The sequence below is a fragment of the Cynara cardunculus genome (assembly GCF_001531365.2).
Source record: "Cynara cardunculus var. scolymus isolate 2C chromosome LG 1, CcrdV1, whole genome shotgun sequence".
NCBI classification, from domain to species: Eukaryota; Viridiplantae; Streptophyta; class Magnoliopsida; order Asterales; family Asteraceae; genus Cynara; species Cynara cardunculus.
The window spans coordinates 21,374,134-21,390,568 of NC_037528.1; the positions used below are offsets into that span (position 1 = coordinate 21,374,134).

A 16,435-nucleotide genomic window follows, 5' to 3' on the forward strand; every position below is an offset into this window, starting at 1 on the left:
CAAGCAACTTCTCCTTTTCTGTCATTATGAGGTGCATTACATGTGTTCTGATAGAAATTAGAGATCGTACTTAGCTGGACTATAGTTTTTCATTCGTTGATGACAAGCCTTGGACAATATAAAATTAGGCTCCAAAATTTGAGGACCTCGATCAAAATCACTCATTTAACATGCTAAATAACAGCCATGATGGTAAGAAAGCATTTTTGCCTAGAAATCCAATATTTCATAAAGAAAATGACATTTTGACATGTTGTCATTCAAATCAAAGAGAAAATAGCAATTAGGTTTGCCATGACAATCAATAAAATTGATTTATTTATGTACCGTAATCAGTTTTCTTACTGACATTAATTCTAAATTTTTCTTCTTGTCGTATAGCATGGGTATACAATAAGTATCTTTATGTATGTATGTGTGTGTGTATATATATATATCACTGAAAATTTCATGTTTAGATGACATATCATACTAAGGTGGAGGTTTAAACCGAGAACACATTCATTTTACAAAAACACAAGAACACCCATGTCACATATAATAGATAGTACATCAAAACATATTAAATGCAACAATTTACTGAGTAAGCGCTTACCCGAGTAAGAGTCGTCATCCTCACTTATCGGGTAAGACTCTCCATCATTCTCATCGTTCTTATCCGATACGATTCTTGGCCCTTCTGATGTTCATCCGATAAGAAAATTTATCCGGTAAGCACTTGCCAAGTAAGTGTTTAGTAAACGCCCCTTAATGTTTTTGCACGCTTAAGTTTGGGCCCAGAAGCAGTCAGGCATGAACAAGAATTTGACTCTGGTGAACATGAGGATGGGGATTCATCGGTTAACAACTTGATGGAAATGTTGGAGAAGGTCGTGAGTGGCCCGATAAAGAGGACTGGAAAAAGCATATCGGCTTTTAAACAATATCATGATGATGTAATAGCTAGTAAGATTGTAGATTATGAGCTTTCAAAGACGATGATGGAGCCTGATGCTGATTTAGCTGATGAAACAATCGAAGGAGGATCTGAATCAATACTGCACGAGACTAGGCTCGTGGATTTCAAGCGTCGCAAGAAAGCAAACAAGAATCTTGATGATAAATCCGAAGAAAACACTGCTGGGCCAATAGAGTCCGAGAGATCCGCCGGAAACAGAGTCTCTGAACCAGATGTCGGGTCTGTGGAGACCAACTCTTCGATGTGTATGCCTTGCAAGCGTAGGAGACTGGTTCGGCCCAATTTTGTTAGAAATGAGTCAACTCGTGATGCTAAAAACTCACTGCCAACTTGTAACGAAAATCAACCTTTGAAAGATGACAGCAATCCAACAGAAGCAATTGAAAGCTTGGAGAAGGTTGAGGTATCCATCRAATCTACACGAGTGTCTACCGGATGCCAAAAAGATGTTRTTGAAGGTGAAGCAAGTTCAGAAGTCGTCGGAGATGGAAATGCAGAAAATGGTCAAGTGTCGGATGGGAACGGGAGAGAGCAATCGCAAGAGAAACGTGATGTTGATGGCATGACCCGAGTAGGTTCACCAAAAGGCGATCGAACGACATGTGGTTGGATCGAGTGGTGATCTTCTAGTCCAGAACTCAAGGTTTGCATATAGATAGATGCATATAAGAAAATGGTGGTTTTTTTGAGATGCAAAAGGGAACACTTTTTTGAAACTCTGTGTGTACCAGAAAATGTCAATATTTTTTTTGAAGATATTCAAGAAAATTTTCTATTTTGGAATCAAACTGAGAATTGAAGTTTACCTAAATGAGACATATTTCTTCTTTATACTTTGTCTTAAAGATTAAGCAGGAATCAGTTATTATAATACTCCATAAATTTCATCATCTTAATGCACTCTTTTTTAATAATAGAATTGACCATTTTACCCCTTGGATAGGATATGAAGTAAACACTGTTTGATAAATTGCTATTTACTTTTTAAGTTGAATGATAACTCTGAATCAATACTGCATGAGACCAGGCTCGTGGATTTCAAGTGTCGCAAGAAAGCAAACAGAATCTTGATGATAAATCCAAAGAAAACACTGCTGGCCCGATAGAGTCCGAGAGATCTGCTGGAAACAGAGTCTCTGAACCAGATAGAGTCCAACTCTTTGACGGGTATGCCTTGCACGTCGTTAGAGACTTATTCGGCCCGTTTTTGTTAGAAAGGAGACCACCCGGTGATGCTAAAATTTCACTGCCAACTTGTTATGAAAATACACCTTTGAAAGATGATAGCAATCCAACAGAAGCAGTTGAAAACATGGAGAAGGTTCATCAAATCCATACCAAATGTCTGCTGGATGCCAAAAAGATGATATTGAAGGAGAAGCAAGTTCAGAAATCGGAGGGGTTGTTTACTTATTTTTTCATCAAGCTTTGTGTTAAGTTGTATGTCAAGTTGTTGTTTCTTCTTTTTCCTGAATCAACATTTTCAATAATAGAAATAAACATTTTAGCCCCTCAAAATGAAATAAACACCATTTGATAAATTGTTATGTACTGTTTAAGCTGAAAGAACTCTAAAATGTCAAAAACAACTTGAAAGTGAGAATTGAAGAACACCGGATCAAGAAACAAGATCAAAAGCTCTAATCATAAGTCAATTAATCCCCGTTTTCCAACCTACCTATCGATAAGTTCATCTATCCAGGGTTTGGATTGTGACTTCTTCTTCAGATCTGCGGAGTTCTTCATATGTAGACAAGCATTACTTTGTATCCAGGATATAAAAAACGTGTACACCAGTTGAGAAAAAGGAGCATACATGCTCTCCTCTTGTCAAACAGATCTAGCGACGTTGACAAATATCACAATTACTAATGAACTCTGTGTTCACTTGAAGACAATTATCGAGTTACGTATTGTCTAAAGAAAAGATGCAAAAAGTTGCAGAGTGCAGGATCTATTCCATTATGTGCAATCAAGAGACAAGAGTTTTGCTTGATTCAAATGTGAGTGTGACTTGGACCAAAAAAGGCATGAAAAAACTGGGAAGATGGGGTAAGGCATTGATCATTGAACAGTTTAAGAAAATAATGAATGATGAAATCAATTCTGGTAACAATGTAAGAACTAAGAAACCGTGACACGAATTATGTTACAAGTAATTCTGGATGAAAGACGACTATAATGAAACCTCTGTATTTGATTTAATGAGGCTCAATGTTCGATTACACAAGCAGAGTCACAAAACTACAATAAATTGCCAAGAAAGTGGTAATTTGCGACAATTAAAAAAGATTTAAGATTAAAACTCAAATCATGCAATCAGTTAATTCATAGACCAAAAAACAGTTGCTCCAATATGCCAACATTCACTCATTTTCAAGGGGAAAAAGAGATTTCAGTAAAGAAAGATTCAATAAAATGTGTACCTCATGAAGAAATCCACTTGAAGATTTCTCTTTCTCTGTAATTAAACTGCAGAAAGTCTTACATTGCTTTGGCGGGATCATGAACCTCACAACGCTCTTTACCCTAAGTTTACAATCTAAACCAAACAAGCCCATTATATCCCGTCAGTGGGCAGGGTCTGCAGATCTGCCCATTTTCCCTAAAGGGTATAGCGACTGTACCCCACGGTTTACAGTATGTTTGACATGAAACGTAAGAAAGCTGGGCTCCCTTGGAGATGATCATACAAATCATACAAGTAAGCTCTTCACATACAAAAAGCTGATATACGATTCATTCGCGCTCTGCGGTGATGGTTCGTTCTGACAAAATAACTTACACCGTGGGAAGTTGAAGCTTGGTCCCTGTCTAACTCATTGGACTTTGAGCATATTGTGGGTGAACGGGGATCCAAATTTACAACATATCGGAGCAGCGAATACAGTGTTGGTCAATAAGTCTGGCTACTAGGCTTTCAGGTTCTGGAACTAGAGAAGATGTTAAGCTATTCCAGAAATGAAATGCTAATGACTCATTAAGGATCTTTTGATATAGAACATCTTGATCAGCTCTTTCGATATCCGTTGCTGGTGGGGTGAAATATCTATATTAAAAGTACAAGTATCAAGGCACATGTAAGATAAAGAATTAAATCATATAAGTAACATAAAATCGCACCAACTTAAGATATGCAAGGGGACCATGAGAAATCATAAGTACATAGGGATTTTGAGGACCCTAAGAAGGAGAGGTCTCATAAATGGTTACATGCTTTACAAGCTCGATTCTTGGAACTGAGGACCTCCTTTGTTCTTGTTACGAGTGGCGTGAAAGACCAACCATTATGGTGGCCTTGATGGGTCATAGGCAATTGAATGAGTTGGTCTATGTCCTGGATTGTAGATGCCATAGTTGTTCTGTTGGTAAATTTTTTGATTTCCACATCTCATAGCCAAACAACCGCTCTACCATTTGGGGTAGAGGTCAGGTTTGCGTACATCCACCCCCCAAAGATCCTACTCCAGGTGAGATTTACTGGGTCCCCTCAAATGTATTCTTGTGTAGTTCTCAACTGAAACTCATTATTCTGATGCATGATGTTATGTTTATATGCTGATCTTCTTATGTTGGCATGTCTTCAACTACAATAAGGATGTATTATATCTTCCAGGCATTTCCCGTATCACACATGACAAACAATGGTTTGTAATCTTAGTTTCTAGTAATATAAAATGTTGGTAAACTTATGCAGTTTCTTATGATCAACCTGTCGGAGTTGAGAAAGTCCCTTGAACAATATACAACGGACCATCTAAACAAACCACATGGAACAACTAAATTCATGAACCTGCCAAATCATCAACCTGCCGTACCTCCTATACGGTTCACCTATAGTAGGCGGACTAAGAAATAGGTGGGAGGGGCTGTTTTTGTTACTTTCCGTAAATAAAGGGGTATACTTTGTTATAAGCAATTAGACTAAAGGGTCGGTTGGGAAATATCTTTTTCTTAGTGCCTTTATGTGGAGCGAGAAGGGGAATTATGGGGCATTCAGATATTTTGTAAATCGGACGAGAGTCCTCTGGGAGAGATCATGGCCTCTCGAAAGCCATAGAAGCAATACAATCATACGACCATACTTACACAATTCTTTTCTGTAATTTCTGTTCATCTTGGTTTATAGCACAACCCTCCCTCATATATGTCCTACTTGGTTTCTCGTGAACCCAGGACCAACAATAAGAATTATGATAATGACATTTTGTGCTTTATATAGAATTGAATATAGACCAGCTTAACTCTCTTGTCATGTATGTGTGGTTTACTCGTTTAAGTGCTCTCAGCTATTAATCCTCTTGTTTTATACTGATAAAGATCATCCATTTTAGAAACTTATCCTAACATCTTGGATTTTGGTCAAGGATCTTCGCTCCTCGACTGGCACTACCATGGTCTTATTTGTATTCATGGCATTCTACTTGAATTTCTTCTTTTCCATAACAAGCTAGTGTTTGTGGTCTCTTGATGGAGCCAACAGTCTTGCATGCTAGTGGAAAAGTTCCATGAAGGGAGTACAGTTGTGGTGCTGCAGATCTGTGTGTTTTGGTGTTCTATGTCCTGGATCAACTGAAACTTAGGCATTATCAGACTTCCTCTAATCCATAGCGAGGGATGGATGACCGTTTGGCTGTGGTTAATTTGTTTCTCACTTTGGTATTTACTTGAGGGACACTAGGGTGTTTTTGGTTGTCAAAAACCAGACTAAACGAGCCCAGTATATCCCATTTGTGGCCTTCGGCGTGTAGCTCATTTGGCAAAGGAGCAGGGCGACTTTGCCAAATCCAAGACAGGTCATGGGTTCGATATGAGACCCCCGCTACCCTCAGCCGCTGAGTGAGCCAAAAAAAAATGCCCCCTCACATTGGTGTCATTGGAGGCAGGTATCAACTTTTGTGCAAATATCCATCCGCGGGGTCTGGGAGGGTAAGATGTACGCAGACTTGGCCTCTACCTCAAAGAGCGGGGCAGCTGTTTTTTTGGATACCCAAGCTTGTGAAAAGTGTGCGAAAGACAGAAATGCAAATAAGATAAAATTTGAAAAGCTAGATACAAGTAAACAATAATATACAAATAGGAGCAGAGTTTTTTAGTTGTTATGAAGCATATTTATCGAAGTATTTCATTCTCCAAGGAGATGGGTGTTTCATGTCAACGGGTGACTCAGATTTGGTTACCTTATGCAAGTTTTTTTTTTCAAGTATAGGGCAAGCTCCGGAGCAACCATCAAGCTTATTCCTCTGTGACTAGAAAGTTATGTGCAGGAGCCAGACAGCGCATTTGTAAAAGCGTAAGTGAAATCTTAAGGGCAAACACTTCACTCCCCAAGCCGTGCAAAGCCAAGAAGTACCGGTCACGATGGTCATCATTTTAATATGGTTTTCATCTTTGTCAAATAATTAGAAGAATGTGATGAGTGTGAGAACTGCAGTTTTCACGGCCATGATCTTGAATGTGATGCATCCTGGTGAGATCAGATGACCCCACTTTGGGATAAAGACGAGTAATAGTCCATGAAAGCAATGTGTAGCCTTATGAGTTCATGACACAAGGTGGAGACAATTTTCTACAAAGACCGTACTACATACAAGAAAAAACTTGCAGAATAATTGCTGTATTACTATACAGATGTGGGCTGCTGTAATGCTGCCTAAGGTTTCCCCAAATGTAGTTCTTAAGGTCTAGAAGTTCACTAGGTCAGGGTTTTTCTTCCACAAGGGAGGGGGTTCAAGAAGTTGATAAATGCAAGTCTTTCTTTTTCCCAGTAATATCAAATATCATACTTGTTCTTTAGATGCCAGTATGTTATTATATCTCCTCTTTCTTACCAACTAAACATTTTCAAATATACGTGTCCCCCTTAAAAATTACTAAAGTTGCTATTTCCATATGTGGGATTTAATCAAATAGCAAATGATGATACATAGGTGAGCATGATGTGCAGCATAGAAAAGCATAAACATATATTCAGAAGTAGCAACACAAACATATACAATTGATTTTCACCGATAAGAATACAAAAAAGGAATACAAGTGCAAGTTGTTTATACCTTATGATGTTTGTATGACTTATAGGGAAGAAAGCAAAAAAGGGTTGAAGTTTCAGCTCCATCTGATTCTTTTCTTCATGCAGAAAGTTTCTTCCTACTCTAGTCAAAAGATCAGCTCCATTCCACCTTAAGCTGGTATCATCATAACTTGCATAAAACTCCGTCAAGCACTCCATTATGAATGGACTGTATACATGGTCAAATTAGTATCGAGTATAAAAAACAACAAAGTGTTAAGACACTACAAACATTCAGGCAATTTTGCTACTTATTACCGTGCTTCAAGTCTTCGTAACTAATAAATCAGAAAGGTGAAGAATAAGCAAGCAATTGTACATCATCCTCTAAAAAATAACAATCAGCTTTCTTGAGAGAGAGAAGTATTTGATAACCATACTCGATACAAGTAGACATGAACTCTTTGAAGTTTCTTTTTCTAAAACAGTATCTATGTTGGTCAATGTACTCTTGGGCTTGATTGCAAACAGGCTGAAACACTAAACCGGAAAGTGGAAAGAAATAACACAACAGAAAATGACCAACAAATTCAAACAATTGATGCAGAAAATGTCAAAAGAAAAGATTGACTAACAACTGACAAGCAGATGCTGTTAAACTACCTGTGTTTTCTAAATGCCATCACGGCTCCATTTAAGTGACTTCCAGATAATTCATCCTCCAGACCCACCGTATTAGATAAAGAATGAAGTGGTCTCACAACTTTAACATCAGAATCAAGATAGATCCCACCATATCTGATGACAACAAAGATAATGCATTAATCAGTAGTAGAAGTAAAAAAAAAAAATCAGATATGCAGGTAAATATGTCGGCCTTGTACAGACATCAACCTGAACCGAACAAAATAGGCTCACCAGACTACCTGAGGTGTGTCTGGACATTAGTTCTATCCAATTAACTATTTAACAGAGGGGGCTTGAATACACCACCCAGCTCAATTCAACTCATTAAACTAGCTTACTCCAATCGATTCAACTTGACTGAACTTGATTAAAAAATAGCAGCAGCAGCAGCTTTTGTAAAACATGAAACCCTATAGAAATTATAGAGAGATGAAGCCCAATAGAAATGGTAAATAGGTGAATCCCCTAGGGTTGTGGACATGAGTAGCATCCTTCCAAAAACACCAACTGAGTAAAACACCTTTGATATCTGACCTCTACCTTTCCATGTGACCTAATCTAGGTACAGATCTCCTCTTCCAAATGGTGCACTCAAAGGTCAATGCAGGAGGGGCGTTATTGGTGGCTTTCTGCTTTCCTCCTACTTACATTGCTAATATTTGGTTCCTAACCAAAGCAGATTTAGAAGGAGATAAAAATTTCCCCCAAAGACGATTTCTACCACTCTTCTCTATTTGGCATGATGCGGGGATTTAATTTGAGCTTTAGTTCAACTTCATATTGATCTTGAGGCCAATCCAGGAACAGTTTCCAGTCTTAAGACTCAAGCTCATAGTTTCAATTACTTTTTCCAACTACAGCTCCAGCGAGCACTGTTGGCTTGACTCAGCTCAGATACAGCCCTACTTTCCATTACATGTAAATAGAGTCACAATCCCCAAAATCAAATTAGATTGACTTGAATTTTTAATCAACTGAAAAGCATTATCAGTGGTTATCAAGATCTGTTGTCTCTTTGAAGACGTGCATGAGTTGGATTATTGTTCCAAAAGAGAACGACAGATCTATCATGCAAACACTTACTTTGTTACTCTGTGTAAACTTTCTCACTATTTCCGCCATAGTTACAGACTATCATCCCAGTTTCTTTTTACGCTTTTTTTTGTTTTGTTTGTGGTGGGCAAGAGCGATAAGGAACTTTTGAACTATCAAATCAAAGAGAACATGGAACACTAAAAGAAGCACTCAGAAGTATAATACCGAATTCCTATACTGACAAACCTTAAAATCAATTTTCATTTAGAGCCATCAAATTCGCTTACTTGTAAAGAGCAGCTAGGCGGATAAGCTCACTATAGTGAGTAGGATAAAATTTTGTCTTTCTCCACTCAAACCAGACAGAAGCAAATTCATGGGTTGGTGTATCTTTCAGTAACTCGTCCAAATTTGGCATGGCAACAGCAACTTTGAAACTACAGAACAAGTTAGAATTGCACATGTCAGCTTCTTCATGTATATAAAATAGATGTCCATTAATCACAAACAAGAGCACAGTAACTTGCACTATAATTGCTCAGCATGACCCGATAAAATTTGCGTTTCTTTTATATGGTGAACAGAAAGCAACCATACCAATTAGCACTAATCGTACTCAGAAACATACTTTAAGGGGGGAGGGGGGGGAGGGTTGTCCATGGACTGAGAACTAACACATCTTTTACAAAACCATTGAATGATAAAGCTGTATTCTCTATTTGTCACAAGCTAGAACATGCTAAGTCACAAACAGAATGACCAGATTTAAATCTAATTTCTTTGATATGATGAACAGAAAGCAACTATACCAATGTGTATAAATGTACCATCGAACTCACAAATATACTGTAAAGGGTGAGAAATTACCCGTCTTTTACTAAACCATCAAAGAAATTGAGCTCTAATGTTTCGGAAAACATCACAACACAGGCATCTGGATGGTGGAAGAGCAGGCTTTCAAGGCTACGTTGGTGTCGAACAGTAAACATCCATGGTGGAGAATTCCACACCATGAAGACTCTCATCAAACACTTGCCTTTCCTAAAGAATGCATCCATGAAGTTGGAGAAAGATAAGCGAGGATACAAACCAGGGAAGTAACCCCATCTCTTCCCATCAGCATAAATTTGACCAGAAAACTCGGATTTTATTCCGCCATTGCCATGTGTAGCTTTTAAATTACTACTTTTGTCCATGACCTGGTGAATTCTCTCAGCTCTGTTATTGACATTGTCGTCCAAAGTTCTTCGCTCTGCTATCTTCATTTCACTCTTGCTATCTTCATGGACATTCTCAACCTTCAAATTCGTTCCTTCCCCATCTTCTAGTGATCTGTTCTTTCCCTTGGATTCTGATTCTGGATTGTGAGCTGAGACACCTAGAGGCTTTTTACTGGTGAAAGGTACCTTCTTGAATTCATTAATGATACGTTTTAGAACCAATCTATCACCCTTGGTGAATCCTGTAACTCCAGCCCCATCAGGGTCTTGTAAAAATGGATTGTTCAAAGGGTTCAGCAATTCCAGATTTGATTTAAACATCCGATCCCGCCTTAAGAAATCGCTCTTCCTTTCAAACCAATCTCCCCAACCTTCCCTTAACGGAGAAACCTTATTCCCCGCTTTCAACAGTAGTGCATCCTCGATCCCCTTCACTTCCGCCACTTTCCTCCTCACGTTATCATCCAATGGAACATCATCTGAACTAAATGCCAGATTAATGCTGGTTGTAGTACCATCCCAATTCGAATCAAAACTTGCATAATCCTCCCACTGATCGATGGACCGCTTGTCGAAAGCCCGTCGAATCACGCCTTGTACGTGATCGAAGTAGTATTTTGAAACCCTAGACTGATCAGTTTCGTCTTCGTCTCCGTCCTCCTCGTCTTGAACCCTAGAATCTCGATCTTCCTGTACGGCATCGTCTAGCTCGTCGATCCGGTCTTCGGAGGAGTTCCTGTCATCAGGATCGGCTTCTTCAACGAGAGGATCGAAAGTGAGTTCGTCGGTTTGATGGTGTCGTGGGCGGTGGGAATGGCGATCAGAGCTGAGGCGGCTGTAGAGGATAGAGACGGAGAGTAGTAAGAGCAGGGCAGCGATCAAGGCGCAAACATGCGTACCGTAGGTCGGTCGCCGCCGTGAACGGAGTTTTCTCAACATCGTTTTAAGACGGCAGTAGACCCTGACATTGTCCGATTTTCATTTAATCCCATGCATGTGTCTTGTATATGTACATTAACTAAAGGCAAAATACATAATAAAAAAAATTCAATATACTTTAATTAAAAAAATTACTATATAATTATATTTTCAATTTTTCTTATTACAACAATATACTTTCAAATTATTTTTTATTAAGATATTGTACTTTAAAAAATTTATTCATTATAACATTGAATAAATTTTGATTTAAATTTACTCATTATATCAGGTTTCTATGACATCTCATTATCCACATAAATTGTTCACGTGTATTATAGTGATGTGACTTTCTTATTACATCACTGTACTTTCAAAATTATTTTATTATAACATCTACTAGTTCTTATTAAACAATGTATTTTTAATTTTAATATTTAGATATTTTACATTTATTTAATAAATATATTTAAAAAAATTAAAAAATTCTAAATTATTCATTAATATACCAATATTAATAAAACTAGCAGAAGATAACTTATTTCGTTAATATATTTTTTTTTTAAATATGTGTTTCTTGAAAAAAGAAATAAGCATTGTTTCTTTTTTACCAAAAAAATATTATTTTTTAAAGAATATATTATATTTATTTAAAATATTTTACTTAACGCATAAATATATTAAATTAATTACATTCTTTAAATTATTATTAATATAACAATATTAAAAAATTATAGATCACAATTTATTTTGTTTTTTTAACAACATAAAATAAGAAGTGTTACTTTTTTTACAAACAAAATATATTTCGAAAATAATGTATCATATTTATTTAAGAAATATTTTACTCTAGAATATTTAATTTGCATGCAACTTAATAAGAAAAAATCAAAAAAGTTAAATGTTTATTTAAATCATAGCAATGAAAAATGAAAATCACTAATAATAAAATGAAATACAATTTTATTTTTATTTTAGTTAAATCATCAAAATGATGTGTCATTCACATCACCTCATTAAAGCCACACAAACAAAAAAAATCAATGAAGTGTTAATAGCACACAATATATGGCTAATTTGCAATATCGAACTTATATCGAACATGTTTAATTTGAAATACTGTTTGCATGTTTGCCTAATCAATTGTTGCATGCAGATAAATATTATCTTTGTGATGATGCATATTCCAACGCTCATGGATTTTTAGCTTCGTATTGTAACACGAGATATTCATTAGCAGATTATCGACGTAGACGTGCTTTAACTAAAGAAGAAAAGTTCAATCATGTGCATGCACAACTTCGAAATGTCATTGAATGTGCTTATAGTGTCTTGAATGCTAGATTCTCAATGTTGAAGCAAATGGCTTCTTTTCCATTTACAAAACAAATAAATGTGGTCATTGTTTGCTTCACGATATACAACTTTATAAAAAATGTAATATTCAAGATCAACTTTTCATTGAGTACAACGAAGACATCATTTTCATCAATGAAGAAGAAAATGTTGGAAGTGGAGAAGCAGAACTAAATGGATCACAATGGGATGTTAATAGCACACAATATATGGCTAATTTGCATAATCAAAATGCAAATAGACTAGTTTTAAATGTTTGATATTTTAAATTGTATCCTAACTATGATGTTGACTTGTTTTTATTATAAGGACTAATTAATGTTGTTTTAATTATAACTTTTAACTCAAATAATTATGTTAATCAAGTTTTTTTTTTTTTTTAAAGCTTCTAAATTGATATTTTTTTATAATTATAAGTCATTTATTCAACATTTTCATTAAACTGTTGTTTTATTTAGACAAAATTAAAGACTGGAGGTAAGATGGTCATTTGTGACATTCAGACTGTTTACTCAGCACAACAACCGAACAACAACTTATTTGTTAATATACAGACAACTATATCAATACAAACAACTATATCCATACAGGTCTTAACCGAAAATGAACCGAACAACCCCTAAGTCTAATGTGTGTCAAAGTTCCAACATCAAGTGATTCAAAAAAAAAAAAAAACACATCGAACACAAAAATTCAAATTTCAAAGAATGAAATAAGTCAAAGAACACCAAAGAAACTAAACATTGTTTAGTTATTCTTCATCACTATTAATATTCTACAATACATCATCTAGATCATCTACATTAACTGTTGGAAGAGAATCCTCATGGTCAGTGACAGAACTTGAACTTTCAATTCTGATATTCATCATTTTTGCATTTATAAGAACAAATTAAAATAACTATATAAATATACAAATTCAAGTATATGCTAACATAAGTTGAAAAAAAATACTATAATTAATGTCGTACTTTTCTCAAACTTTTCAATATCATGTTATCATGTATGTTTTCTTCCACTGCAATTGGCTGACTAGGACCTCTTAGCCAGTCTTGTGTATATATAAGGGCTTCTACCATCTTACCCCCGTAGACTCACCACCCCACCCACCTCCTAATTTCCGACACACATCCTGTCCAGACGTAGAGGTAGGGTCTGGACCCTAATAGGAGTAAAATGTAGGCAGACCTTACCGATAGTGTTTCAAAGAAGACAACCATGGAAATGTGAAGTAGTTGAGTCCGACAGAAGTCAGCAAAGTTGCAAGCCGTTGTGGTAATTGAGGGGCAGCATGTTGTAAGTTGTGCTGATTGCAATCTTGATCACTGTTGGAGCTGCAAATGAGAAAGATTGCACTATGATTGTGGCTTTTGAATTTATTATTCTTTAAATTTGTTTTGGGTAGTGGCTTTTCATTGTCAATGAAGCAAGGCAACTTTGACCGATAATTACCATTTTTCTGATGGAAGCATTCCCCATGGTGCTAAAAACCATAAGCAGTTTGTTTACATACTATGCTAAAGTAAGCATTGATTGGTATAATAGGCAGAAGGCTCACCGAAGATCATAAGATTTCCATTGGCACTCCAGAAAGTGAAACATATCAGGAAGTTGAACATTGTAGGTCACCTTGGAGTCTGGAGTTGTGCCAGTAACTCACTGCATTTGATGCCAACTTCTGAAGTTTCTTGAGAGAATTTTGGTAAAAGCTCCATAAGATTGATATCATCAGTAGTAAGACAGAGACAGGTCAAGATAGTAGAAGTTAATTTTGAGTCAAGTACAATCCCCTTTGCAGCCATTTCACGAAGTAACTTAAAAATCTTATCCGTTTCACCCTTTTCACACAAAGCTTTTAACAAAGAATCATATACGTATTTATCTGGCGTGAAGCCCCAAGTAACCATCATATTCAACATTCTCCATGCCTCCTCCAGATCACCTAGTTTAGAATACCTGTTTATCAATATGGAGAAAGTGTATGCATCAGGATCCACGCCCATTTCGCGCATCATCAAGAGTAATTTGTTTGTATACTCTGTGTTCCTTGCTTTGAACGATGAATCAATCATGATATTAAATGAAGTGACATCTGGCTTACAGTGCTTGTTTCCCATTTCTTGAAACAACATTGTTGCTTGTTCCAAACTACCCTCTGTGCACAATGCCGACATTAATGCATTGAAGTCACACACATCGGGTGCAAGACCATGGTTTCTTCTCATTCGAATAAAAATCCCTTTTGCAATGTTAATCATACCTAATTTGCAGGATCCTTTAATGATGAGACTGAAGGTGTATGAGTTTGGACTGAATCCCAGTTGGAGCATTTGCTTCCATATCCCCATAGCCTTTTCAACTTCCCCACCCCTCAAATAGGCATCTATAAGTGAATTATAAGTTACCACATTACCAGAAATTTTAACCGTACGCATCTTCTGATAAATCTCTGCTGCCTCACTAATACGGTTTTCTTTGCAGAGGCCTTGGATAAGCAGATTATGTGTCATAACATTTGGTTTAACATCATTCTTGTCAATCAACATGTCATAGAGTCTCAATGCAACATCAACCTTCCTTTGATCACATAGTTCTTTAACTAACTTATTGAAAAATTCAGTGGTAGGCTGCTTTTCCTTCTCCATCATCATCTTCAATAATTTAAAACAATCAACCAGCAACCCCTCATTGCATAACCCAACAATCAAATGCATGTATGTAATGTTGCTGGGCTCTTGACCGCTTTCTATCATCAAATTAAGTATATCAAAAGCTTTCTTAGCCTTCCCATTATGACAAAGCCCGTTGATTAGACATGTATAAGTAACAACATCTGGTAGAATCTTCTTTCCCATCATAGCAGTTAAGATGCTCATAGCTTCTTTGAACTTTCCCTCCTTAGAAAGACCATAAACCAAAGAATTATATATGCCTATGGGCGGGAAAATCCGTTTACTCGTCATATCATCAAAAACCTCTTTCCCCTTGCCAATCTCTCCATTCCGGCAAAGATGATCTATCAAAATATTGTAAGTAACAAAATTGGGAGCACAACCTGCCTCCTCCATTTCACCAGTCAACGCTAACGCCTCATCATATTTACAAGTCTTGCAAAGCCCTTTAACAAGGGTATTAAGAGTACACTCATCAGGAGCAACCCCATACCTAGAAACCTCACGAAAAAGCCCCACTGCATCACCAACCTTGTTCTTGCAACACAGACTATTCAACACAAGATTAACAAGGTACACATTCACACTAAAACCACTTTTTAGAATCAAACCCAAAACTGAAATAGCATATTCAGGGTACTGAAAACGCACCAAACTCTCGATTACAGCACCATATGAAAGAAACCAAGGCCCTACCCCAATTCTACTCATTCTGTTGTAAACTTGCAACACTAAGTTGTGCTTCTTGTTTCTACCTAGGGTTTCCACGATGAAATTGCATGTGGGAGAAGAAGGAATCAGGCCCAAATCAGCCGACCGTTCAAAAAGAGTTACAGCATCTACATATTGGGGATTGGGATTTTCTAGAAGCTGTCTTAATTGGGAATCTAAATCTTCCGTCACAGCATTATCTGAATAATACACGCCTATAGAATCAGTTAACGATGATGTTGAAGAAAAGAGCTTATTAAGAGTACTATGTTGGCGGCTAAATGGATATTCGAAGAACGGTTTTATAATACTTCGAATCATGATTTGAATATGTGACTACTGGTCATATACGTCGGCGTGCGTTGCATTAGGGTTTGAAGATTATGAAAAATAAGCAGGAAATCAACAGTAATGATGATGACGTAACGACGCCGACGGCGGCCTATTACCTGTCGAATGATGCCGGACGGATATCGTCGCCGACGTACAGCTCAAGATTTCAGGAGGGAGCGTATCGTTTTTCACTCGGGACTATTCCCTTTTCGGTAGCTTAGGCCCCAGTGGAGTGAATTTCATAAATGTTCCATCAACTATATATTAATATGGGTTGGGCTAATGGCACCCTAAGGTTCCCTAACTCTATCCCATCATTTTATTTTATTTTTGTTTTTTGTTTTCTTTTGTCTTTGTGTTGTTTTTATTTTTTATTTTTTTTTCCTATTTAAATTATTAATTAATTTTATTATTTTTTTATTTTTTTGTTTTCTTATTTAAATTATTAATAAGTTAGATTATGAATTATTAATAAACATATATATATATATATTATTAATTATTAATAAATATATATTTCTTTTATATATTTATA

At 36.5% G+C, this 16,435-nt stretch overlaps 2 protein-coding genes across 3 annotated transcripts; both read right to left on the reverse strand.

The window, feature by feature from the left end:
• Positions 1 to 3,137: 3,137 nt before the first annotated feature.
• On the reverse strand, positions 3,138 to 10,859 carry LOC112517337 (uncharacterized protein At4g19900). The gene is made up of 5 exons (XM_025124738.1): positions 9,558 to 10,859; positions 8,978 to 9,127; positions 7,632 to 7,766; positions 7,012 to 7,197; positions 3,138 to 4,007 (listed from the first exon to the last, which is right to left on the reverse strand). The coding sequence occupies exons 1-5, from the start codon at positions 10,847 to 10,849 to the stop codon at positions 3,821 to 3,823; spliced, it is 1,950 nt and encodes a 649-aa protein (XP_024980506.1). The 5' UTR covers positions 10,850 to 10,859; the 3' UTR covers positions 3,138 to 3,820.
• Positions 10,860 to 13,398: 2,539 nt separating this feature from the next.
• Positions 13,399 to 16,106, reverse strand: LOC112509116 (pentatricopeptide repeat-containing protein At4g28010). Of its 2 annotated transcripts, none has more exons than XM_025113988.1 (2): positions 13,743 to 16,106; positions 13,399 to 13,518 (listed from the first exon to the last, which is right to left on the reverse strand). In XM_025113988.1, the coding sequence occupies exon 1, from the start codon at positions 15,886 to 15,888 to the stop codon at positions 13,810 to 13,812; it is 2,079 nt and encodes a 692-aa protein (XP_024969756.1). In that variant the 5' UTR covers positions 15,889 to 16,106; the 3' UTR covers positions 13,399 to 13,518; positions 13,743 to 13,809. The 2 variants fall into 2 exon arrangements, with proteins under 2 accessions (XP_024969756.1, XP_024969753.1); XM_025113985.1 differs by having other exon boundaries at positions 13,637 to 16,106.
• Positions 16,107 to 16,435: the final 329 nt, after the last annotated feature.

What these genes read in the sequence shown, in the direction of transcription:
- LOC112517337 (XM_025124738.1), bottom strand. Translation starts at nt 10,849, where the DNA reads ATGTTGAGAAAACTCCGTTCACGGCGGCGACCGACCTACGGTACGCAT. An exon ending in CGCCTAGCTGCTCTTTACAA is followed by an intron (nt 7,767 to 8,977) that starts GTAAGCGAATTT and finishes TGTTGTCATCAG; the next exon opens with ATATGGTGGGATCTATCTTG. An exon ending in ATGGCATTTAGAAAACACAG is followed by an intron (nt 7,198 to 7,631) that starts GTAGTTTAACAG and finishes CCATGTATACAG; the next exon opens with TCCATTCATAATGGAGTGCT.
- LOC112509116 (XM_025113988.1), bottom strand. Translation starts at nt 15,888, where the DNA reads ATGATTCGAAGTATTATAAAACCGTTCTTCGAATATCCATTTAGCCGC.